Here is a 25,240-nt window from a genome sequence, read left to right as displayed (position 1 = left end):
GCGTGTTCCCTTTTGGACTGCAACAATTTTGCCATGGGGAATAGTTCAGCAATCTTGCAGCAAAGCCCCATTTTCATCCTAACCTTCTGAGGAAAAAACAAACATTTCTTACGTTCTTAATCTGGATAACAGTGACATTTCATATACTGTATATACCCGCATATAAGCCGGCCCCCCAACAGGAAAAATAGCCTTGACTCGCATATAAGCCGAGGGTAGGAAATGAAGCAGTAGGAGAGGTACAGGTGGAATTTTAGTAATGGCTGTGTGTTTCCTTTAATAGTGACACTGCACCCCTAACTGCTCCTTTTCCCCAAACTGCCAATACTTTTCAACACACTGCTTCTTCTGCACACCAGAGTGCCAATACTGCCCCATGCAGCTTCTCCTGCATCCCAAACTGTCTGCCACTGTTGCCTTCTATACTTTCTCTCCCCCTTCCCTTTGTGTCCTTCACGGCTCCTCCTGTACCCCCTCCCCACTGCCATTACACACTGCCCCAGTCACCCAGTCAGTGCCACATCTGTACAACACTTCTCCTCCTGCACCCCACATTACCATTAATTTATGGGATATGTCCTCAGTTTCCACTCCACCCCCACCAGACGGGGTGGCATATTTACTGATCCCCAACCGCAGACTTGTCCTGCAAAGAAAGTGGTGGCTGCGTATTGTGTCCCCGTCCCCTCCCCAACCCGAGCTGCGCGCAAATTTACAGATCTGTGGATTTGCACTGCAAACAAATTGGATACTCTGGGCTGTGCCCCCGTCCCCTCCTCACCCCCACCAGAGCAGCGCTGTGTGACATATTTACCATACATTCGCCACCCGATGTGCGCAGTGTCCCTGCCGGCATATGGAGAGCGGTGCTTCTTATGCTCGCTAATCCACGCCGGCAGAAATCCTCTTTATTGGTCAGTCGGAGACTCATCTCATTGATGCCACTAGAGGGCATCAAAGCAAATGAGTCTCCGACTGACCAATAAAGAGGATTTCTGCCGGCGTGGATTAGCGTGCATAAGAAGCACCGCTCTCCATATGCCGGCGTCGACAATGCGCACATCGGGTGGCGAATGTATGTTAAATATGTCACACAGCGCTGCTCTGGTGGGGGTGAGGAGGGGATGGGGGGCACAGCCCAGAGTATCCAATTTGTTTGCAGTGCAAATCCACAGATCTGTAAATTTGCGCGCAGCTCGGGTTTGGGAGGGGACAGGGACACAATACGCAGCCACCACTTTCTTTGCAGGACAAGTCTGCGGTTGGGGATCAGTAAATATTCTGCGCTGCTCTAGTGGGGGACTGGTGACACATAGTGACTTGCATGTAAGCCGAGACCCCCACTTTTGGGTCACTTTTTTTGTCCAAAAAATTCGGCTTACATGATAGTATATACGGTACCACATTTTCTGAACTCCAAAGAAATGATGCAACAAATAAAAACGTAACAGGGAAACACAAAAAATAATAAAATCCTATTTGGTTGCATACCCAGCTGTGCTTGATTTGCATCTGCCATCTGCACCAGAGCATTTTCTTTTTTGTTAAACAATATTTTAACACGATGAACATCTCCATAGACTCCTACAAAGATATAAACAATTTATGAGTTGATGTATTCCTGGAAAGAAGAATTAAGACTTATTCAAAGCAAACACAGTGCTCTATTTTAAGACACAAAATACATGAATGAGAAATCTATCCACTGAACCCCTCCAGTCAGTTCTAACAAAAAAATGCTTTAATAAAAATGGCCAGGAAATACAGAATTTAAAGGAAACCCGAGCTGACAAAGTAAACGTTTTATACATACCTGAGGCTTTTTACAGCCCCATGGGCACGGATTGCTCCCACGTTGCCATCCTCCGTCTTCTGTACCGGGTCCAGTTACTTCAGCCAGTCGCGACCAGTCTGACGCAAGTGAAGTGGGCTATTTACCCATCTCTCCAGAAGCCGCCGGAGAGATACGTAGAGGGCGCACTTCTCTAGAGCAGACTGGCCATGACTGGCTGAAGTGACGGGTGGTGGTCTAGGATTTTGCCAAAGAAGGAGGAACAATTGACTGTTGACTACCAAGGACTGTGCTAATAATTTCAACTTTTATTAATAAATAGGAGGTAACTTTAACACACCCTGGAATTTTCCTTTAAAATCCCCTGCAAAAAAAAAAGAAAGAAGAAAACATTTCTCCATTACTTACCAAACAAGATGAAGAGCCCATGAGGCGAGATGAGCTGTTGAAAGAATAAAGAGAAGGAACACAAAAAATAAATGCGTGAAATTTAAAATGAAGAGTAACCAACTATATTACAGGCATTCGGAACAGCTGCATTACCATAAACACGGTCTAGTACAGTTATCTAGGCACAAATATTCATCAGCTACAGTATATGAAACATTATATTTCCTATACCTAGTTAACCTGTAATGTTACAGTGAGCAAACTGACCTTACTGCCAAGCTACAGATATATTGGGACACCTTCAAATTCTTAAATCAGTTTCTATGGATTTGTGGAGGCACTGGATTGCCAACTATAATTGAACATAATCATCAAGAGGACATCAACTGCACTGACTAAGGCTAACTCAGCCCTGCCCCTTCTATAAATAAACTGGCATCCAAAACTGAAGATGCATGTTCACTACAGGGCCAAAATTGTGCTCTATAAAGAGACACAATTGTGTCTGTCCTGTTTTAAAGTACTCCTCCACTCCCGTCTGGCATACCATAATTGGGTGCCATGTAATGACTTGTGATGGATGTGTATGCCTGTGAGACCACTGTGTCCAATTCACCTACTAGTGTCAAGAATACAGAGCAGTCAGTAAAAAGTAACACCTGTGAGAGGTGGTCTGGCACGTTTGTAACACTAAGCAGCCACCAGAGGATATTATGAGTCGAGTCACACGACTAAAACCAGCAGATACTAGTCCTGATTTTAACTTCTCCAACGGAGGCATAAAATTACTAAAGCTGAAAATTTGTGGACGTAAGCCATCTGATCTACAAGCTTTAATCATGTCTGATTTGTCTGTTTTTCAACTTCAGTAACAGCATTACATTCTCCACACAGAACTAAGTAATTACATTAATAAAATAGAGACAAATTTTGCTTTCTCAATTCTCAGGAAGCCTTCATCATCATCCTACATGCCTTTTGTGTGTAAAGCTTCGGGCTTCACACTGGCAGTGGCATTCACATGATGCTACACAGATTAAAGTTAATACTATTGACATTTCAATAGCAGAAAAAGTCCAAATATAATATTTCCATAAAAGAATGAGCACTTCATGTGCAGCATTATGAGAGGGTGTAACTTATCAGTACATTCTGCTCTGCCTTGAATGACACCTTGGAGATGTAATTGGAGAATCCTTGCCCCACTCCCACCCACCTTTAAGTGAAACTTAAGTGAAAGTAAAATGATTAGATGAACAATTGTATTGATCTTCCTACTCCTAAAAATGACTTTTAGATATCCCACAGTTTTGTGTTAGGTTTATAAACAAAGTACATTCATTGTTTTGTCTCGGCTCAATGAAACAGTCTGTCCTGTGTCTCAGAATGCTAAAATATATTATTACAAGGACGCTATAGTCCTTCAGTGAAACATAGCTGATGTTTAACTCTTTCAGGTAGAGAAAGAAGAAAAGCAACACAGTATATTTATGTGCGATAGGCACTTTACATACAACTTGAGGTTCCCTTTAAAGTGTACCTGAAGGAAAAAAGTGCCCCCAATGGGTAATTACCTCGGTAAAAGGGAAACCTATGGATAATCCAGAGTTTCACCCTTCAACCTTCACCAATACAGTGGTGGGACCACCAGAACCTGATCAGCGTGGGCTTGGTCAAGTGGTGCATGTGGACACACTCCTGTCTATGCACGGCTTTCACCACCAAGCCCAAGTGGCGCTGTGCTACTGCGCAGGCGTGAGGCGTCCTGTGCCTGGGCAGTTATTTGTCACCTCCTACTCATTCTCCCTCTGCCGACCGCAAAACTGGCCAGTCAGCTGTAGCTAAATAGCACATTTTTACAGCAATTGTCTCCTGGGTGAGAAATATTGACCAGCTATATTGGCCTTGGTACCAGCTTTTGAAAAAACATCAAAATACCACATAAAGTTGCTATAACAAAACAGTATGCTCTGGAAGCAGAGAACACTGAAAGAGGCAATGGCTCACAGGTTTACACTTGCAGATCAAGGAAGTGACCAAACTCTTGTCGCTGCTGCCAAGATTAACATATGTAAACTTTACATTGCACACAAGAATACTGTCTATTAGTGGCTATTAGTTTTTGCCCACAGATGCACTTGCTATGTACATTTGTTGTGTTATCTTAAATACTCCACTTTATACCTCAGCCTCCACCTCTCAGATAGCGGCTGGAATGAACTTTATTCTGGAGGGAACAGCAGCATTGTTAATAGATTTGTGCGCTGTATATAAGGAGAAGCAATGCTGCATTTCACTTTAAGCAGATATAAAATATAACAGGCAGGTGACTTACATCAGGGTTTAGATTGCTGACCAAAAGAACAGAATGACCTGGAATGGCAGTCATGCCCGGAATTGCCATACGGCCAGTAATGGCAGAAGTCGTGAGAGCAAGAGGACCAAGAGCACCTGGCATACCGGAGACTGAAAGACCTGCAAAACAGATTTGTAAACATTTTGTAATTAGTTACATTTATATCTGTGCATCAAACTTTTTCTTGGGTTGGCAAGTGCTCAAAAAAACATCATTCTGAAATCATGGTGAATCTCAAACGGAAATCCCCACTGCCATCTTATGTAGACACGTTTTCTTCTTTTCTTTTAAAAACAATTCCAAATCTGTTATATAATTCTATAAACCTAGCAGCGCTGCACAGTGATTTGCAGGTTGGGGCTTGTGCTGCTTTGATGATTATTTAAAGTGCCATGACCACCAGTACTGCAAATGTCTGTGTAAGGGCCCTGACACACTGGAGAGCGTTTTGCTGGTCATTTCGTAAAAAGAAAAGAAAAAAAAAAAAAAAGAGAATTTCCATTGACTTGCATTAAAATTGCAGCAATCATAATTTTTCACAAAATAAAATTTTTTTACCACAATTTGAATGCAAGTCTATGGAGGTGGCATCAACCACCTACTAAATGCTCTCCGTTGTGCCAGAGCCTCGATATAAATGTTGCTAAAATTATACTTCTTTTCTCTTTGCAGACAGAAAATTATTTCCAATTCCAAGCTTAAAAGGCACTTCACAACTATGGCAACACACAGCTATTTAGCAAGCAGACTGCCCAGAAATGTGCATATTGTTGCCCAAGTAATAAGCTACACAGATCACAATCCCCTGCTACTTTGTAACATTGCACAAAATGCATTAAAACGCTATGCCGATACATCGAAAGATCATACTTGATCACAAGTGGGAGGCGAGGCAAGCAGATACTCACGTGAAGCCAACTTAGTAGAGCCCAGTCTGTAACAGTAAAACATGCTGCTAAGGTACTAAAGGCTGCCAAGTGTGCAGCCTTACTGCCAGATGGATACAAAGAGACCCCCAACTGCGGGGTAAATGTTTTAAGGACCACGATCGCAAAAAAAAATTATAAAATTTAAAAACACACACATAAATAAAATATATATTTCTCCCAGAATAAAATGCACCATCAATTTCTTTTTTTCTATGTTGCTGTGACTTACAGTAGGTGATGAAAAGCCGATAGATCTGACAGATTTTGGACTGGTCTATCTCCTTATGGGCGATTCTCAGTATTACCTTTATTCTTTTCAAAATCACTCCCTGGAAAGGATCTATACAAAGAGGTCACCCAGCTTCCCTACTCATCTCCACGCTATTTTGGACTTTGGACAGAGCAATTGTCATTCAGTACTTTTGTAAATAAAGAAGTAACTTGGAATCCCCTATGAGATGGACTAGTTCAAAACCTGACGGATCTGTCAGGTTTTCACTACCTACTGTAAAGGCTCACACACATCAGACTATAGTCTTTGGAAAATGAAAGATCACAGACCAATCTTACTACCCTTGATGTAGTATGAGAGCCACACCTACACAGTCTTTTCTATGGAGCTGAACTCCACATCAGAAAAAAAATCTTTGCAAGATGCTGCACACACTCAAAAGATCTGTAGCTGCAAAAGATCTGTTCCTGCCAAAAATCCATTCCTGCGTTCCTGCCAAAAATCCATTCCTGCAAATTGCATTCATAGTCTATGAGATCTGCAGATCATCATACACACATGATTTAACTGACATTCATCTGCAGATCAGATCCACCAGGATGGATTTTCAGATCTGCGGATGATTGCTTGATCTGCAGGTGAATGTCAGTTAAATCATGTGTGTATGATGATCTGCAGATCTGATAGACTATGAATGCAATTTGCAGGAATGGATTTTTGGCAGGAACAGATCTTTTGCAGATACTGATCTTTTGTGTCTATACAGCATCTGTGTGTGCAGCATCTTGCAAAGATTTTTTTTCTGATGTGGAGTTCAGCTCCATAGAAAAGACTGTGTAGGTATGGCTCTCATACTACATGAAGGGTGGTAAGATTGGTCTGTGATCTTTCATTTTCCAAAGACTATAGTCTGATGTGTGTATGAGCCTTTAGTGACAGGCACTTAGAGAAAACATATGCATGTTTAAAAGTTAGTTCTTTTTAAATAGATATCTTTCAAAAGGAAACCTGTACAGAGATGATGCAAAGGTGGCAGATGAGAATATACACATTACTTTTCACAGCAATATTACACATTTTGCCTGAAGCTACACACTAAAGCTGAACCTGTGGCCTAAATGAAATTCTCACCAGTGTATTGAAAGCTGGACTACAATAACACTTTAACAAACAGGTGTAATACTGAATCCTTGACCTTATGTGGCCCTTGGGTAGCTTGACAACGTACTGACTTCTCATCCAGAGGAGCACACCAGTGGCAGTCTTTCTGGTTGAAACAGTCAGTTTGAGCTGGGGTACAGCAACAGCCATGGGAAATCTGGTGAGCAAAGGGTATTTTCAAATTCATAAAAGGCAACTGCACATTTAGCTTGGTTTACACATCTGAAGCCATTCTCAAGAGATGTACAGTACTGGAGGGGAAAGAAAAAACAAAGACAAACGGGAGCCCAAATGGTGCAGTCACGAGTATTGAGTATTAAAAATACTTCTAAAAAAGGGGTACTCACAAAAGGTGGGTTGCACAGGGGGCAACCGACCACTTTAGGCACGTGGAGTGTATAATACCTGACTCCACTCAGGTCTGCCAGCAGTCCTGGACTTGATCGTTCTCTTAGCAAAAGAGCCTGTGCACCTAAAATAGGTGCGCAAGGCCCCCTCCTAGATGGGTGGGGGGAGTGGGGTACAGCAAGGTGAAGAGGCGCCCAGAATATATAAAACACGTTAAAACCAATAAAATAAAGAAGATTGAGGTGGCTTACCTCAGACGACAAACTCACTTTAGATAAGGAAGTTTATTAGATTATTAAGCACAGGCAACGCGTTTCGTAGGCCCATGCCCACTTCCTCAGGCCAAATAAAAGTGCCAAAGTAGTCTATATGCCGCACTCCGGGCGCCCTAAGTGCGACATATAGACTACTTTGGCACTTATTTGGCCTGAGGAAGTGGGCATGGTCCCACTAAACGCTTTGCCTGTGCTTAATCTATTAAACTTCCTTATCTAAAGTGAGTTTGTCGTCTATGAGGTAAGCCACCTCAATCTTTATTTTATTAGTTTTAAAGTGTTTTATATATTTTGGGCACCTCTTCACCTTGCTGTATTTTCAAGAGATCGTTCTATATTTCAAGGTAGAGCCGTTCTATGAAGAGTCAACAGCACCGTGACTACAAGACTATTTAGTGTTAATAAACATCTGCATATAAGCTTAGAGGCAGCGGCACATTTTTAATGTCTTGTGCAAGTGTCAGATTATGCTAAGGCCTGGGACACACTAGCAGCACTTTTCTAAGCGCTTGTGATTTGAAAAAAGCACTTGCCAATGTAATACTATGGGTGTGATCCCACTAGAGGGATGTGATTTTCTTAAGTAACGCGCATAGCATTAGATTAAAGCGGAATATAACCCTGCATTTCAACTTTGCTCTAAAACATTATTTACAGCATATTATATGCAAAAAGCATTTTTTTTTTACTAGACCAGCATTGGAAGGGTTAAACACAGAGGTTTAAGGTCCTGGGAGAGATATGCAGAAGTTCAGATTGTTACATTCTATTTAGTTATATGTATCTATTGAGAAATGTTACACACTCTTTGGCTGTCCTCCAGCTCCTGAGAGAGTGAGTCACATTCAACACTTATGCTGCATACACACTTGAGATAAAAGTCTTTGGAAAAGGCAAGATCACAAACCAATTTTACCCCATTCCATGTAGTATGAGAGCCATACTCTACACAGTCTACTCTATGGAGCTCATCTCCCCATCAGACAGAAATCTTTGCAAGATGCTGCACACAAAGATGTTGTAGACATTCAAAAGATCAGTATCTGCAAAAGATCTGTTCCTGCAAAAGATACGTTCCTGCAAAATGCATTCATAGTTTATGAGATCTGCAGATCCTCATACACACCTTGTTTAACAGACTTCATCTGCATATCTGGCAATCATCTGCAGATCTGAAAATCCATCCTGGTGGATCTGATCTGCAGATGATCTGCAGATGATTGCCTGTTAAACAAGGTGTGTATGATGATCTGCAAATCTCATAGACTATGAATGCATTTTGCAGGAATGGATCTATTGCAGGAAGAGATCTTTTGCAGATAATGATCTTTTGAGTGTGTACGGGCATCTTTGTGTGCAGCATCTTGCAAAGATTTTATCTGATGGGGAGTTCAGCTCCATAGAATAGACTGTGTAGAGTATGGCTCTCATACTACATGGAATGGGGTATAATTGGTCTGTGATCTTGCCTTTTCCAAAGACTTTTATCTCAAGTGTGTATGAAGCATTAGGCTCAACACACACCATACAATCGTGGTTGTTCAATCTTACCACTTTCATGTAGTATAAGAGTTTATCCAATCAAATATTCAAGGTATTTTCAATCTGTTGGCCCTTATACTACATAGATTTGGTAAATCTGTACAACCAAGATTGTATGGTGTGTGTTGAGCTAGATACATTTATGTAAACAAAATGTATCTTTGTCAGCTTCGGATGCGTCTGCAGAAATCTCCAGGAACTTTAAAGCTGTGTGTAACCCTTCCAATGCTGGTCTAGTAAAAAAAAAAAAAAAAAATGCTGGTTGCATATAATATACTGTAAATGATGTTTTAGAGCAAAGTTGAAATGCACGGTTATATTCCGCTTTAACAAGAGCTTTACAAATTGCTAGTTGGTTTCAGAGTCAGTAAGGTTATTTTCCGAATAGCAACATCCATGAGACAGACACCGCATTCTGCAGCCCTGCTCAGTAAAGCGAGATAACACTGTAGATGAATACAATTCTATTTGGGTATCTAGACCATAGGTTCACTGAAGTGGAGGATAAATAAAGCACGAGTTTGATTTTAAGTCAGTCTCCAGACAAACATAAAAAGCCAACTTCCTCTATCCATCCCTTTATTAGAAATAATTTTTTTTGAATAGATAGATAATCTATAAATAAATGACACCCACTCAAACCAACCAGCAATAAATGACACCTACACAAACCAACCAGCAAGTTCTGCCCTTTGTTTACATATTTAAGCTACATTCACAGTAACACGTTGCAGTGTGTTGCATAATACAACCGCATTTCTAACATGAGGCAAATACTGAATATTGTAATGGCATGTTCACATCGGCACGTTAGCAGTTTGGTATCACAAAACTTGTACGCTAACATCTGCAAGCGAAGTATGGTTCGGTGTTAGTCGTGGGGCAGATTTGCTGACATCAACCCAAATATTGCATCAAATAATACTTTTAATGACTAACTGTACATCGTTTAGTGAAAGCTTTTGAAACTAAGTTTCTTCTTCAGGCATGATACAGAACTGGATCAGAACCGTACAATTGTTTTTAAAGCTTGCAATAACCTATGTACAGTTAGTCAGTAAATATATTACCTGAATCAACATTTGCAGCATAGATGTTAAACCGTGACAGTGAAGCATAATCTTTATGTACTGTCACACAGCATGCATAATGTGAAATGCGTCTTTTCCCCTCCATTGAGATCCTGTTTTTTTTTTGTTTTTTTTTACAGGCTATGCACCCCAACGTGTCACTGTGACTGTAGCCCAAGGAGCTCTGTCTGGCAGTCTAGCTGAAGACATCTGAACAATACTGGCAGCTGGGTAAAAACACAAATATTGTGGCAGGTAAATGCTCACTAATTCTGCAATTCATACATGGATTTAGCAGTTTATCTAGAATTCAGTTTTCAAAAAACAGAGCTCACTGTCTAGTGGTCATTTCAGACTACGTCAGACAGTTTTGTCTACATACAATATCACTGGCAACATATCCTTTAGCCTTGGTACAAGGTCATACAGACAGGCACGCTCACATTTTACAAATGTGGTTGCAGCTTCAACACTGGCGCAGGACTTGGGATATCACTAACAATACCAAAGACTCAAATGATTGTTGCCTTAAGTGAAGGTAATTGTCTGTGTGCTTACAAGATTACTGCATATAGATAGCCCTACTGTTGCTGCTGCAGGCATTATATAACAGGAATCTATCGCCTATTGATATCCAAGTTATTTGATGTTTTAACAAGACGAGAGAGACATCTGCTGCAATAAATAATAAGAACTACTTTCCACATTCAACAGTGTTTATTTCAGCAGTAAAAAATATAGAATTCTAATCCTCATGCTTATACTTTGCTTCAACTCAGTGCTGTACAGTAGACAGTAAAACAAAATCCAAATGAAACTTTATTATGTGTCATTTCGATCAGATGTTTTACAAATGCTGCAGACGGATCAGCATTTCCAAGTGCCACATATACAGCAGATGTCTTTCCAGCAAAGCATTAAAACGAAAAGGCAATGAAGGTAACCTGTTATTCTCTAATGCAATGCTTTAGTGACAGTCATGGTAGGGGTCTATGCGTGCGATGGCACAACCTATCCCCTCCTCTCCCTCATACTCCCTGCCATCCTTTACACACCCAATCCTCTCCCTAACCCTTGGTTTACCCTCCCCCCCTCACTTTCCACCCCTTTTCTTTAAAAATAAAAACCTGATTGCATCAGGATGCACAATGGAAGTTCACTGTTCATATATAAATCTTGCTTGTATCCAATAGACAGTAGTTAGAGCCACCTGTTACAGTAAGCCAATTAGCTGACTATGCTTACATACTGTTCATTTGTATTGTCCTGTTCTGAATAAAAATAAATTTTTCCCCCCAAAAAACTAAAAGGCAAATAAATCCAATGTTTAAGGCAATCATATCAAATGTACTAGTGGGCTACAATGTAGAAGCAGCTAATGATCAAAACCCTGTAGCAGAAAATGGCTCTACAAAATATTTAATATTTAATGGAAGGTAAAAACCGGTACTCAAAATGTATTAAACCAGTAATCCTAAAAATATTCAGGTGTGTTCTGAGAGTCTCCCTGTTCTAGGGACCGAGTGTGGCGCAGTTGCTTGGTACAGAACCGGCATTTTGGGGAAGTCTGTGTTTACACATGCACTATTTGTGTTGCCAGCCAGCATGACGATTGACTACAGGTACAATGCGCAGTCGTATAAGTAGAAGCACCAGACAAATTCTACAATTAGATGAAATTTATACCATTGGTCCATGATCAATAAATTAATTAAAAAAAAACAAAGAAAATGAATTAATCATTGTAAAACACGAGGTAAAAAAAAAAACGTAAAGAGTCTGAAGCCTTAAAAATTACCTCTTTATTTCAGAATGCTCTTTAGCCTTAAGCGCAAAGATGATTCGCCGCATCCCCGTGGCCGTACGAGGTCTTTATCCCCCCAAATCGTGGGGCAAAATTCTACGACTTTCAAAGTTGCAGATTCTGCTGCTCGGGGGAGGAAGAGCTTTCTGCTGTAGCTCTGCCTCCAGTCCATTCAATCACCGCCGATCTCCACCTCTACCCGCCCCTCTCAGGAAAAGAAGGCTGAGAGGGGCAGGGAGAGGCGGCGATCGGCAGTGATTGGACTGGAGGCAGAGCTACAGCACAAAGCTCTGTCTCCTCCAGGGAGTACCGGAGGATTTTGCCACAGGGATTTCAGGGGTGGGGGGGTTTAAGACCTTGTACGACCGCGGGGATGCGGCAAATCATCTTTGCTCTTAAGGCTGAAGAGCATTCTGAAATAAAAAGGTTATTTTTTTCACTTCCGACTCTCTTTAAGAGCAACAATCTAGTTTGTAAATATTTGCTATATGTATGTATAAAGCCTTTATCAACTGAAAGTGCGTACAAATGTACAATTTGCTCCTCCAATTTGAACTCAATCTTGTGGGTGACGCTGCAGGATCTCAATATTGCATAGACTATTCAGAGTCTATGAAGAAGCGAGAAGGGAAGACAGAGAGTCCTCCGCAGGCGGGGTAAGGAGGTCAGCAATAAACTTAAATCCCTATTGTCGCTTAAAATGGGATTAAACTCCCCACATTAAAATTTCAGTACCTAATCTTAGGTACATAAAATGTAACGTAAAATAGTTTCCAACCTTTAAAAATGTTAAAATTCTTATTGTGAGAGCAGTATTACTATGTACTGCTATAATAGTGGGCAACAGAAGTCATTATTGGGCAGAAAAAGCACTGTACTCAGCCCTCCCGGATGAATAGACGTGTCGCTGTGGCAACAACTGACGCGTCACCACTGTTCCGGACCAAACTGCTCGGCTTTTATGTGCCCAAATGCGCAGAAAAGTCCTACTCCGGCAAACCGGAAGAGGTTTCAGGTATGTGAGGAGGGGGACAGAGGAGAACGGATCACCATACATGCCGACTCCCCACATTTCTCCTAAGGGTTTCAGCTCTGGTATCCTTTAAGTACCCAAGAAAATGTACTCAATGTTTAATGTGAGGAGTTTATTCCACTTTAACAATGCAGCAAGCTGCGCAATTTAGTGACCTTAGGTGCCACGTGTAAGCATACTAGATTCTTGGCCCAGATGGTACTGACAAGCAAGGAACAGTCTAATTTGTGTATATGGCTTTAGTTATAGTAATAGAGGCAGATATTTTCAAAATGATTTGTCCATGAAGCCAGACTGAAATTGTTAACCCGTTCCAGACATGCTTGTAAATGCTGCAAATATAAAAAAAAAAAACTAATATACTGCAGATTTTATTTGAGCTAGGGAGGAGGGACTAACCGTGCCCCAGTTTCAGGTGATTATTGATCTTGCTGCACCCAGGATGTGTGTGATTACAAGCGCATGTGGAGTGTGAACTACCCAGCAAGCTCATGGTGAACCAGAAATTATTGGAGTGTGTAAGGGGCTACAATAGACCAAAAAGCCATCCTACTAAAATGCTATGGAAACAAAAGGTTGCTTTCAGAAATTATTTCACAGGGACAGCAATGGGTGATTTGCATATTTCAGCAGTGATGCTCTGCGACATCTCGGAGCTCACTCCAACCTGAATTATTGCAAATACTTTCTGTTTTAAGAAAGCAAACTTTTGTTTTCATGGGATTCGATTTATTAACTCTAGATTATTATGCACTGATACGGTTTTAAAGGCAAATGGTAGTTGCACAAAATATTGACGCTCCCTCGATTTACAACATTTACAATTTCCTTAAAGTTTTGCACAGTTCTGTATATATGATTGGGAAAGGATTGGAAATCAAATGAGCCTTACAAAGGGCCATGGATGGCAACCTTTGCTCTTAACAATCAGACATACTTGCAAGAGGGAATGACTGCTGTACAGACACACTGCTCAGCTGTCCAAGATCTGCTTTGTGGAGGGGAGGAACGGAAGGATAAGTGAAAGGAGCCCACCCTAGTGACAATAAAAAAACATGAATGAATCGGGGAAGAGCAGTCAAACACACGATTGTTAGATATCTAAACTGCATACGCGACTTTATGGTTAGTCACTATATGATACTTATGAACTGCTTTAATTCAAAATTTCTGTTACTGGACTTTTCAAGTTAGCCAATAAATATCATCCTGATTCAAAATTCCCTGCTACGAACTATACACAGCAACTACCTCGAAGGATCTGAAAGACATGGAAATATTGGGCCATACAAGTTACGTCCTGACCAGAGTTAGACTTTAATGTCAATATGACCCTGTTCAGTAAACAGAAAAGAAGGAATACGAGGGAGGAAGCATTCTGTTTCTCAGCAGCAGATATACAAAAATGTTCTCTTATTTCTCTTCACTTACCTGCCTGAGGGAAGCCAATAGCTGGAGCAAATCCTGCTGCCCCTGCATATGGTGAGGAAATTATACCTGGAGCACCTGTAAAAGAAAGTGAAGAAGAAAATATTGAATTGAATTGGATTCAGAAATATATGAAGGGAAAATGAATCACAGAACAACAACTCCATCAAAAACTGAGAACTAATCTAAACCTAGCAGGAATGCAGGATGTGGACAAGCTGATATCAGAGGCCAAGAACCAAGAACAATCCCTTGACACACAGGAAAGGCTGCTGCGAAGGGGAATCAGTACAGTTAGGAGCAGAGTAATAAAAAGCAACATGACATAGAATAAAAGGCATAGGGATCAATATAAGTGTGGACAACTGCTTTTTTAAGTTGCATACATTTGCAACAGATTACTAAAAAAAAAAATCTTTATTAATGTGGAATTTTTTGCATCTCACTGACCACCCCACCTATGAGTTAAAGGACACCTGAAGTGAATATAGAGGCTGCAATATTTATTTCATTTTAAACAATACCAGATGCCTGGCATCCTGCTGATCTTTCACGCATCAATAGTGTCTGAATCACCTATATGAAACAAGCATGAGAGAAATCCACTTAAACTTAAGTCAAACATCTGATCTGCATGCTTGTTCAGGGTCTATGGCTAAAAGGTTTAGGGCCAGAGGATCAGCAGGACAGCCAGACAATGAGCATTGCTTAAAACAGGGGTGCCCAATAGGTCGATCGCGATCTACCGGTAGATCGCGACCACCTATTTGGTAGCTGCGTCATGTTAAATTTTGCGGCCGGCAGCTGTCAGATTCTGCTGACGGCCGCTGGCCAATTAGAAGGCACAGGAGAAGAGGTACAGCGGAGGACGCCGCGACGTCATAGCTGGGGGCGGCACGGGGCACAATGCATCAACGCACGCTGCCCCCTTCGCCCGCCGGAATGTTCATTTAGCCGCCGATCTGCACTCTAGGCAGCGCGGCTGAAGGAGGGGAGACCAGGAGGAGCCCCAGACACCGCCGCTGGAACTGGAGGGAGGTAAGTGGCACCTACGCCTAACTACACTATACCTGGCTAACTATCCTGAAGGCACCTACACCTAACTACACTATACCTGGCTAACTATACTGAAGGCACCCACACCTAACTACACTATACCTGGCTAACTATACTGAAGGCCCCTACACCTAGCTATCTGTACTGAAGGCACCTATACCTAACTATACTATACCTGGCTTCCTATACTGAAGGCACCTACTACACCTAGCTATCTGTACTGAAGGCACCTATACCTAACTATACAATACCTGGCTAACTATACTGAAGGCCCCTATACCTAGCTATCTATACTTCAGGCACCTATACCTATCTACCTATACTGAAGACACGTATACCTAGCTACCTAAATGTTGGTAGATCTCCTGGACTCGGCAAATTTTAAAGTAGCTCGCGAGCCAAAAAAGTGTGGGCACCGCTGGCTTAAAAGGAAATAAATATGGCAGCCTCCATATCCCTCTCACTTCAGGTGTCCTATAACCAGCAACAACATAGAATCGACAAACTAAATCCAGACAGCATCACCTTCAAAGGCTCATTCACAAAGAAGCATTTTGGTGTGCTGGGTAAGTAGCTCTATTTAGCGGGACCATACAATATTGTAACACGATGTGGGTTGGGGGATGGTACCAAGTAGTGTATATTGCTCAGCACCTATGTGAACGGGTTGCTAGATTTGAAACCTCAGGATTGCCAGCACTATCTTTCGAGTACATTGATTATGATGTAGCAGTCATTTCCTTCCATCTGATTATGCATACTCTGAGTGCTACTGTTTGACAGTGTGCTTTCATTACATTCTTAGGGATCTTACCAATTCTATAGTCGCTGAAGACTTCCATTTAGTTCCAGGTAATGTATCTACAGTAATTCTGAGGAAACCAGTCAGATATCACCTTAAAAAAGTGTTTCACTTACCTGGTGAGATTTGCCTTCTTAAAACAGAAGGAACTTGTGATAATTCAGCTTTAAGTAAAATCTGTGCTTACCCACAATGCACTACTACTGAATATGCGAATTATCTCTTTATGCCCTTGTAGCCAGGCTTGCACCCAGAACCGCTGGTGTACAGCATGCCTATAGCCTTAAAAATTTTACACAGCAATATATGGCATATTCCGTAGTGGTGCATTGTGGGTAAATACAGCAATATATGGCATATTTCGTAGTGGTGCATTGTGGGTAAATACAGATGTTCACTTAAAGTTGAATTATCGCAAGTACCTTCTGTTTTAAGAAGGCAAATCATACCAAGCTTTTTTTTTTTTTTTTTTTAGTAGGAAAGCTTTTTGTTCTCTTTTAGTCCCCTACACTTTTCTAGTGGTTTTTGGTCACCCCAAGCTGCTTGAGCACTCTGTTATCCTGGTCCAAGCCCTGTCCCATAGACCCATATCAATCCCTGCCATGTACTGAGGAGGACCAACAGTCCGAAACAGGCTGTCTACATGTTGAGTTGATATGGCTATGTAAAATTTACAGCTATAGGCATGCTACACACCTGCAGTTTTGGATGCAAGCTTGGCTACAAGGACTCAGAGTGGGCGAAAATGAAACTAGCTGGCGGAGGGCTGGTAGAAGCCCCAGGTAAGTGAAACACTATTTTTTTCTTTTCTCTTAAAGAGAACCCGAGGTGGGTTTTAAGATTCCTATTAGCACACAGAGGCTGGTTCTGCATATAATCACCAGCCTCAGTTACTTTACTGCCCCCCCCCCCCCCCCCTGCACTCTGCTGTCCCCCATAAAGTAAGCTGATTGGAGGGAAGGGACGCAGGCGGGGAGCGGCGATATAAAGGAGGCAGGGGAGCAGCGGAGACTGACAGTCTGCATGTAAACAGCCTGCTAGTGACATGCTTCGTGTCACTTGCACAGCGGTTTGATTTATGGGGGACAGCAGAGTGCAAGGGGGGGGGGGGGGACGTGACAGCATAGTAACAGAGGCTGGTGATTATATGCAGAGCCAGCCTCTGTGTGCTAATAGGATTATAAAAACCCACCTCGGGTTCTCTTTAAAGTGACTTAAAGCGGATCAGAGGTGAAAAACTAACTAGAACACGTAACTTGTCTTTATAACATATCTGAAGTTTAGATGGTTTACACAGTAAATCTAGCGGTAAACAGCTTCAACAGCAAATAATTATTTATTCCTGTGATACAATGAGAGCTGCCATGTTGGGCTTGCTATCATTACACAGGTAATACGCTGTGCATCTCTGCCTCTCAGCCTGTGTAAACGCCACTCCCCTCTCCCTCCCCCTGCCTCTGAAATCCCGTGCATGCTCAGTGTGAATGTTCTCTCACAGAGTATGCAATAAAATCAGACCTGACTGACAGCAGTGGGCCCTCAGTGGGAAATGTCCCCACATGTAAAAAAAAAAAAAAAATCAGACCTCATTTCAGAGCTGCTGACCCCCCCCCCCCCCCCCTCTTTTCACACATCTCGTGTGTGCCTCCTTTCCATGCAGTTTACTCAGACAGAGCAGACCATGAACTAAGTAGACGGGAAGGCTGTGGTCTGCTTCTTGAGTGAGGTGATGGCGACAGGCATCCTTCCCGTCTACGATCCCCCGCTTCTCCTCCGCTGCTCGTGTTTCTACTCTGCCGCTGACACTGATGGCTTCTTCTGCGCCGCTGATGGCTTCTCCTCCGCTGTCCGCCTCTTCTCCTCCACTGCCCGCTTCTCCTCCACCTGTGATGGCTTCTCCTCCGCCGCTCTCTTCTTCTGCGCCGCTGATGGCTTCTCCTCTGCCGCTGCCCGCTTCTTCTGCGCCACTGATGGCTTCTCCTCCACCGCCCACTTGTTCTACGCTGCTGATGGTGTCTCCTCCGCCGCTGCCCGCTTCTTCTCTGCCGTTGATGGCTTCTCCTCCGTCGCTGCCCGCTTCTTCTCTCTTCTTGCATGACCCTCTGGTGTCCTCCAGTGTTCGTCCCCGTTCCCCCGTTGCCTGCCGATTCTCTGAACCCTGAATTCAAAATCGGCGCTCCACTTGTCAGGAGACAAGTACTGAACTCAAGCATCGCGTGAGTTCAGCTGCTCCTGACTGGTAACGCCCACTCCTCCTCAGTCATCGCAAGCCTCCTCCTCCTTAGACTGAGTTCCCATAACCACACCGGCATGGGACTCAGAAGTACGCCGAGGCGCTGGGGTGAAGGGGGCGTGGATTAAAGTTTTAAAATGCAAAAAATGAAAAAACAAGTAACATGTTACATTTTGAGGGGGAGATTGCCATAGAACATGTATGTATAGGTCACATTTATTAAAGGTGCAAATCTTCCCTTTGTATCCACTTTAAGCATCCCTTTAAAGCACCTGCGAATCAGGGGAAAAAGTTACTCAATGAAGCCCAAGTTTTTCATGTTAAACATGCATTGTGTCTAAACAGAAATTGATACATACTACTTTTAATGGGTTAACTTGAAGTTAATCTTTAAAACAGGACATGCGGCTTACTATCATGACTAACCTATACAGTTCAGTAGTAATCTGGGACCCGGGACCTACATCACACATTAAGGGTTAATGTCCCCTGGGACACAGAATAATAATCTGCATCATAATGAGCTTTTCTATGTACAGTTTGCATTTGCTGAAGAAAGATGAATTAGGGTGAGTGTTTAACATTTCCATATGAAAATCAGTAGATGCTGTGCTGGCAGAATGACACATGCACAATGGGATAATTTGAACCTGCCAAAAATCTTTCTAACAAGGTTTAACAGTTCTTGAGAGCGCCATACATCTAATTAAAGCTACAGTGCTGGATAAACATCTTCAATATGGTTTGAAGGAGAAAAAACTATATCAGGAACAATGTGGGCTCAAATGCTCCACAATGGCCGAAAAGCTGCTGTCGCTGTGATGACTGACATGCATATAATCACGCTCATTGTACACCAACAGAAAAACTTCACACAGGCGCAGGCTGAATGACAAGAAACACTACAATGAATTTCATGGATTAACAGATGAACACTGTGGAAATCCTGTATGAAAAAGCTGCTTTCATCTTTCAGAATGATTGCCACATAAAGCTGGCTCAATCATAACTAAAGCTGGACTTAAGGCATATAAAATGTACCAGTTTAATCCAGTTAACCAATCATTAAAATATTGCATTTAATTCTAAATAAAGCTTGCATAAATACCCAAATATCAAATCAAAGATAGCTTTATTGGCATGACCAAGCTTCAATACAGGCATTGCCAAATCAGGGGGAATGGGGGACATGGGATGGGGTGGGGGTGCAATGAGTTAGCAGTTCATGGACATTTTCTTTGGGGGAGTGGAGTTTACAATATCTCTAACTTACCATAATTCCCTACAATACAGGCCACTGACTAGCAAATAAAGGACCGAACTGAACTAGGATTGGTTATGCTCTCTGAAGGCCCAATCAGTAGGCTCTAGAATGTGCTGGCTAACAAACTACAATATTTAGAATGGGAAGGGGGTGAGAGAGTCTTTGTGTCTTAACGGCCATATAATACATTTGCCAGGTCTCCCCCAAGCCGTCTCCGGCACCACCAAAATAACAGTAATTCTTCGAGATCCCTGCACCGAAGGGCACAGGAGTCCCCTCACCTCTCCGGACGACGCACTGCTTCCTCTCTGTATCCTCCTATCTTCATAGTTGCCTTCTCATCGTGACCCGGCAGCTTGTGTGTACTCCTGTACATGCAGTCAGGTCACGAAAAGGGGGCACCAGCAATGATAAAGAAAGCACAGAGAGGAAGGAGCATTCCGGCTAGAGAGGCGAGTCACCTCCGCTGCACTGTACTCTGCAGAGGCCTCAGGAATTGCTGCGGGTGACGGAGACACAGCTTTGGGAGGGGAGGGGAGAGAGAAGAGTGAGAGACCTGGAAGGGCGAACCATGTTTTTATAATATTTTTTTCTAGTCTTTGTCCTCTAAATCTAGGTGCGTCTTATGGTGTGAAAAAAAAAACATAAAAAAATTATATGGGAGATATCAGAACTATATAAATAGACAACAATAATCAAAGGGCAACTGAAGTGAGAGGTATATAAAAGGCTGCCATATTTATTTCCTTTTAACCTCCCTGGCGTTATGATTATTTCCAGATTTAGGGTCTAAAAGCCGTTCAATTTGCTCATAAGGTTTTAGACCCTAAAAACATATCTCAGAGTAGTCTACAGCAGCTTCTGCATGAAACTCACTCAGGCACTGGATTACAACCCTGTTCTGTGGCTTTCCGTCCAGATCCTGACTCGGGATTACCGCTAAGGAGGTTAAACAATACCAGTTGTCTGGCTGTTCTACTGGTCTGTTTGGCTGCAGTAGTGTCTGAATCACACACCAGAAATAAGCATGCAGCTTATCTTTTCAGATCTGACAATGACAAACTCCTGATCTGCTGCATGCTTGTAGTGGGTCTACGGCTTAAAGTATTAGAGGCAGAGGATCAACAGGATAGCCAGACAACTGGTATTACTTAAAGAGGCGCTGTCAGCCATACTATCTCAGAAAAAAACAAAACATAAGAAGATAATACTTGCTCTACTTACATAACATTGTATTGTCCATGTTTTGATTTTAGTGATTTCTCTATAGTTAAAAAAAAAATCCTTCTTAGGATTCTCCATTTTAACTGTCTATTTTGAAGCCAATCCTGATGTAATTTCTTTCCTTACTCTCCTCTGCCTGATTGTATATGCATTGCCAGCCCTCCTCCCAGTCTTCAGGCATTCCCACCCAGCTCTGCAATAGAAAGTGCACTGTCTCAGCATGAGAAGTAGTGGCCAATCAGAGAGGAACAGAGGTGTGACAGGGGAAAACAGGAGGGAAAGAAGCTTTAGCCAATCAGGCTGCATTAGTTAAGTCTGAGGGGAAAGTAGAGAAGCAAAAAAGGACAACCCAGCATGCCCTGCAATTTCTTTTGTGCGGCAATACCAAATAAGAGTCAGGTAAACTGGGAAATAATAATTTATCAACAAGAAAAGGAACAGTGATTTTTAATTTTGGATTGCCTGGTTAGCATCCTTATTACTGGTTTACCAGATGAAAATTACTTTTTTATTTTACGCCCGACAGTTATTAGGAAATTAATATGGCAGCCTCCATTGCCCTCTCACCTCAGTTGTCCTTTAAGATGTCACCTGTGTAAGCAGCAATTTAGGTTTTACCTGAACTATAGATTTATTTGCACATGATTGTATGCGTTTTAATTAGGGTCAGTTGAGCAAAGTTAACTATGCCGCAGTGTTCTCCCCAGAATTTTTTTCCAGCCGGCTAGCATGAAAAACTAGCCGGGTGGGGTGCGAGGGGGTAATGCAGGGACGGTGCAACTCTGCTTACAGGATAAAAGGAGGATAAGGAGGCAAGCCGATGTACCTGCTAAGCACACACAATGCAATTTTCTGACAGATTTACTGTCAGATCGACAATTTCCAACATGTCCCATTTGATTTCTGATTTTCTATTCACTTCTATGGGAAATCGTGCGGAAATCAGATCGGACATATTGGGAATAGTCTATCTGACAGTAAATCTGTTAGATAATTGCATTGTGTGTACCTAGTACCTAGTATAATGCTGGTGATACACGGTACGTTTCTGTGCCGTGTATCGAGCAGCTGATCCGGCCAGCTGATAATATTCAGCTGGCCCGATCAAGCCGCTCGAACTCGTGCCCGCTCGGTTCCCTCCGGCGGACAATGGCAGGGAATCGAGCGGCTGATAAGGACTGCCAGCAGGGGCGAGCGGGAATCGATCCACGTGCGGACGAGCGGTGACGCGGCTGGGGTCGATCCGGCGGCTAATCGAGCCGTCGGTCGACCCGTGTATGCCAGGCATTAGGGAGAGATGGTTTCAGATTAAGGTGCTCAGGTCTCTTCAGCAGACCTGAACTCAGAACTTCTTCTCTGCTCTAAAAGATACACAACAGCATAATAACCATTAAAGAAAAACATTTCTTTGTTACACCGGATACAAATCCTGCAATAAATCTGCACTGTTTCTACTTCCTGCTTTCTTGGAAGCAGACATATTGTTAACATCCAATGCTTTTAAATGAGCTTATCTGCCCTTTTGGAAATTGCAGACATGTGACAGTAAGAGATCAAATTAGACTGGCTAAACTCTATAAATACAGGGAGCATGTCTCTTTTACGTCTGTCCTGTGCAAGAGTTCAACTCCACTAAATTCCTGTAGTGTGATTGCTGAAGGGGGAGAGGAAGCACTACAGAGATGATACAAGCTGGGGCCTACAGGAGAAACACAGCAGGAGACGAGTGCACAGGAAGCTACCTTGGAGACAGCCTGTCACTGAACATGGTGTGCATGGCTGTGTCTCCTCTGCCCCCAAACAAAGTAAAAAAATAAACAAACATGAAGAGGTCTGGAGTGGCCTCACTTCTGCTGCTCTCCGTGTCTCTCCCCAGCTGGATTGGACCAGCAGCTGCCATTTTCACATACTCTGTTTTGTTTACCTGCAGTCTGGGGGAGGAACAGGAGAATCAATGAGCCGCTCTGAGGCTGTCCCTAACTGCTGGACTCACGTGGCTCTCATCTCACTCCTGCAGGCTGCAACTATTGGCCAGGGATGTGTGTGGGAGCTTGCTTGGCTGCCTCTCTCTTTTCATTGACGAGAGAGGCGCCGTCATTAAAAACAGATCTTGCTACTTATTGGAGGGCGGGAGAATCGGAGCCGGAGTCCCGCCCCTAACAACCCGCCCTGCCAATCCCTGCTCCTCCAGGAAGCCTGAGGTGCGCTCCTACAGTGTACAGCGTCAGCTTTCACTATTGTGTGTGAGAGAGAGCTGGCGCTGAGTGAAAGCAGGCAATGGAGCGCTCCTATGTGCAGTTAAATAAGGTTTTCAGTGCTTGATTTTACAAGCTAGGCGGGCACATTACAACAGGCGAGCGGGGTTTCAAATCAGCCGGGCAGCCCGCCCACCTAATAAGCCCTGGGGAGAACACTGTGCCGTTTCAAACAAAATGACACCAGCATAGAAGCTACAAATCATTTTAATAATTCTACAATAACGACATTTGATCCCTTCAACAGAGTCCTTGCACAACCAATAAAACAAAGAGCTGATTATTAAGGCATTTGCTGAATTTTTATTACACATACACAAAAATAATTTAGAAACATTCAGAATGTCTCAAAACTACAGTGCAGTATAATTTCCATGTGACATTTTCTTTCCGCTGCATGCACCATGGGATGGCATGTGTTAAACAACATATACGGTACTATTTATAGCAATGCTACATTACATCTTTAACTTCAGAAGAATAGCTTTGGCCCTTAAAGGGGCCAAACTGTGATCACTTCTATTCAGCCTGTACAGAGAATAAGAGGCCACTTGAGTATGATTTCACATAGCCAAGTCAATAATCTTCTCTAGAGCAGCCATTTATTAAGCTGTGAAATGCTAGTGTATCACACTGATGTGTGGTATTTCTAAATCAGTGGAATTAAGTCTTGCCTTTGTAGAAGGTAGAGGAAATGTACAGTGGATGTGATGATAGTATTGAAGAGATTGTGTTATAATTGAATAACACTGGTGCTAATCGTGAGAATTTGATGAGAAATAAAGCTGGTCATGACAGGAACTGGAACACATTCATAGGAGGAACCTGAACCTCATCCAAAGAGTTTCAATCTTCTCTGAATGTACATGGCTGACTGATCCTGACAGGAACCTTTCTGTCATCACGTTCTCTGTAAGAAGCGGATTATGCCATAATGCTACAGGCAACAACAGTTTGACAAATAGCAACTAAAATAGTCCCGGCCTCCACCTCATTTTTCGAAATAATTAAAAGGACATGAACATTAAGGCCTCTTTCACAGTGGGGCGTTAAAGTCGCATGTTATAAAAAATTATATCGCAGACTAACGCACAGCAATACAAAGTCTGTGCGACATTCGCAGTGCACACGTTGCATTGCGTGTAAAGTGTAGCAATATTTAGAAAGTGCTGCTTGCTGTGCGTTTAGCAATACATTTGCTGCGTTAGGTGTGTTGCACATGCTCAGTAATGTTTTTTGCTCCCTGGAGAACATGTCGAACTCCATACGGATGGTTGGGATAGAGAAGTCCCCCATAGGAAAGTAATGATCCAAATCCCAACCCCTGGCCTCCCAATAGCACACTTTATTACAAATCTTCCTTATGGGGAGGTTTATTTTATATTTTTTCAGGTCCAGGTGCTCGAGTCACTTAAATGTGGTCCTTCACAAAGAAGGTTACAGAGGCCACCATATTTATTTCATTTTAAATAATACTAATTGAATAGCTGACCTGCTGATCTTCCTGGTTTCCGCAGTATCAGAATCACACACCTGAAACAAGCCTGTGACTGGTGTGGTCAGACTTCAAGGTGCCCACTGATTATATAATCTTGATTGTATAATTTGAATACATCTATATAAAGGGACTACCTAAAGTATCTATTCAAACAGAACTGAGTTTACCGTTCAAACTATATCGTTTTGGTAAGACTGTACATGTTGATAAGTTTTTCTCCTACTGATAACTAATAAGATGTTAATTACAGTGTAGCTGAGGAAAGAAAAACTACATGTGTAATGCTTGGTTCATACTGAGATTGTCAAGGAGGAGGCTGTGACGCATGGCACAGGTGTATAACGCACGGCTAACTGCATGGCTGAGTGAAGTGCAGAGTGTTCAGTTTTTCTGCAGTCAGACTTTCCTGCTACTGATAACTAATTAGATGTTAATCACAGTGTAGCTGAGAAAAAAAACAAACAAAAACAAAATAAAACAATTATACACACATCTGAGTGCAGGGAATAGGTAACTAGTTTAACCACTTGCCGACCGCCCCCAGCCGA

At 42.4% G+C, this 25,240-nt stretch overlaps 1 protein-coding gene across 6 annotated transcripts in view; it reads right to left on the bottom strand.

Moving 5' to 3' along the window:
• PTBP3 (polypyrimidine tract binding protein 3) overlaps positions 1–25,240 on the bottom strand; it is a 250,368-nt gene that overhangs the window by 11,111 nt on the left and 214,017 nt on the right. For 5 of the 6 annotated variants that reach the window (XM_068234303.1, XM_068234301.1, XM_068234300.1 and 2 more), the window contains 5 exons: positions 14,364–14,438; positions 13,870–13,968; positions 4,518–4,657; positions 2,201–2,234; positions 1,492–1,584 (listed from right to left, as the gene is read on the bottom strand). In XM_068234303.1, the coding sequence (XP_068090404.1) occupies positions 1,492–1,584; positions 2,201–2,234; positions 4,518–4,657; positions 13,870–13,968; positions 14,364–14,438 (441 nt within the window). The remainder of the gene's footprint in view (positions 1–1,491; positions 1,585–2,200; positions 2,235–4,517; positions 4,658–13,869; positions 13,969–14,363; positions 14,439–25,240) is intronic. The other variant, XM_068234299.1, reaches the window with a different exon arrangement.

Source organism: Hyperolius riggenbachi, chromosome 1 (genome assembly GCF_040937935.1).
Source record: "Hyperolius riggenbachi isolate aHypRig1 chromosome 1, aHypRig1.pri, whole genome shotgun sequence".
Taxonomy (NCBI): Eukaryota; Metazoa; Chordata; class Amphibia; order Anura; family Hyperoliidae; genus Hyperolius; species Hyperolius riggenbachi.
Note: the sequence above shows the minus strand (reverse complement) of the source record. Positions and strands in the feature narration are given on the sequence as shown.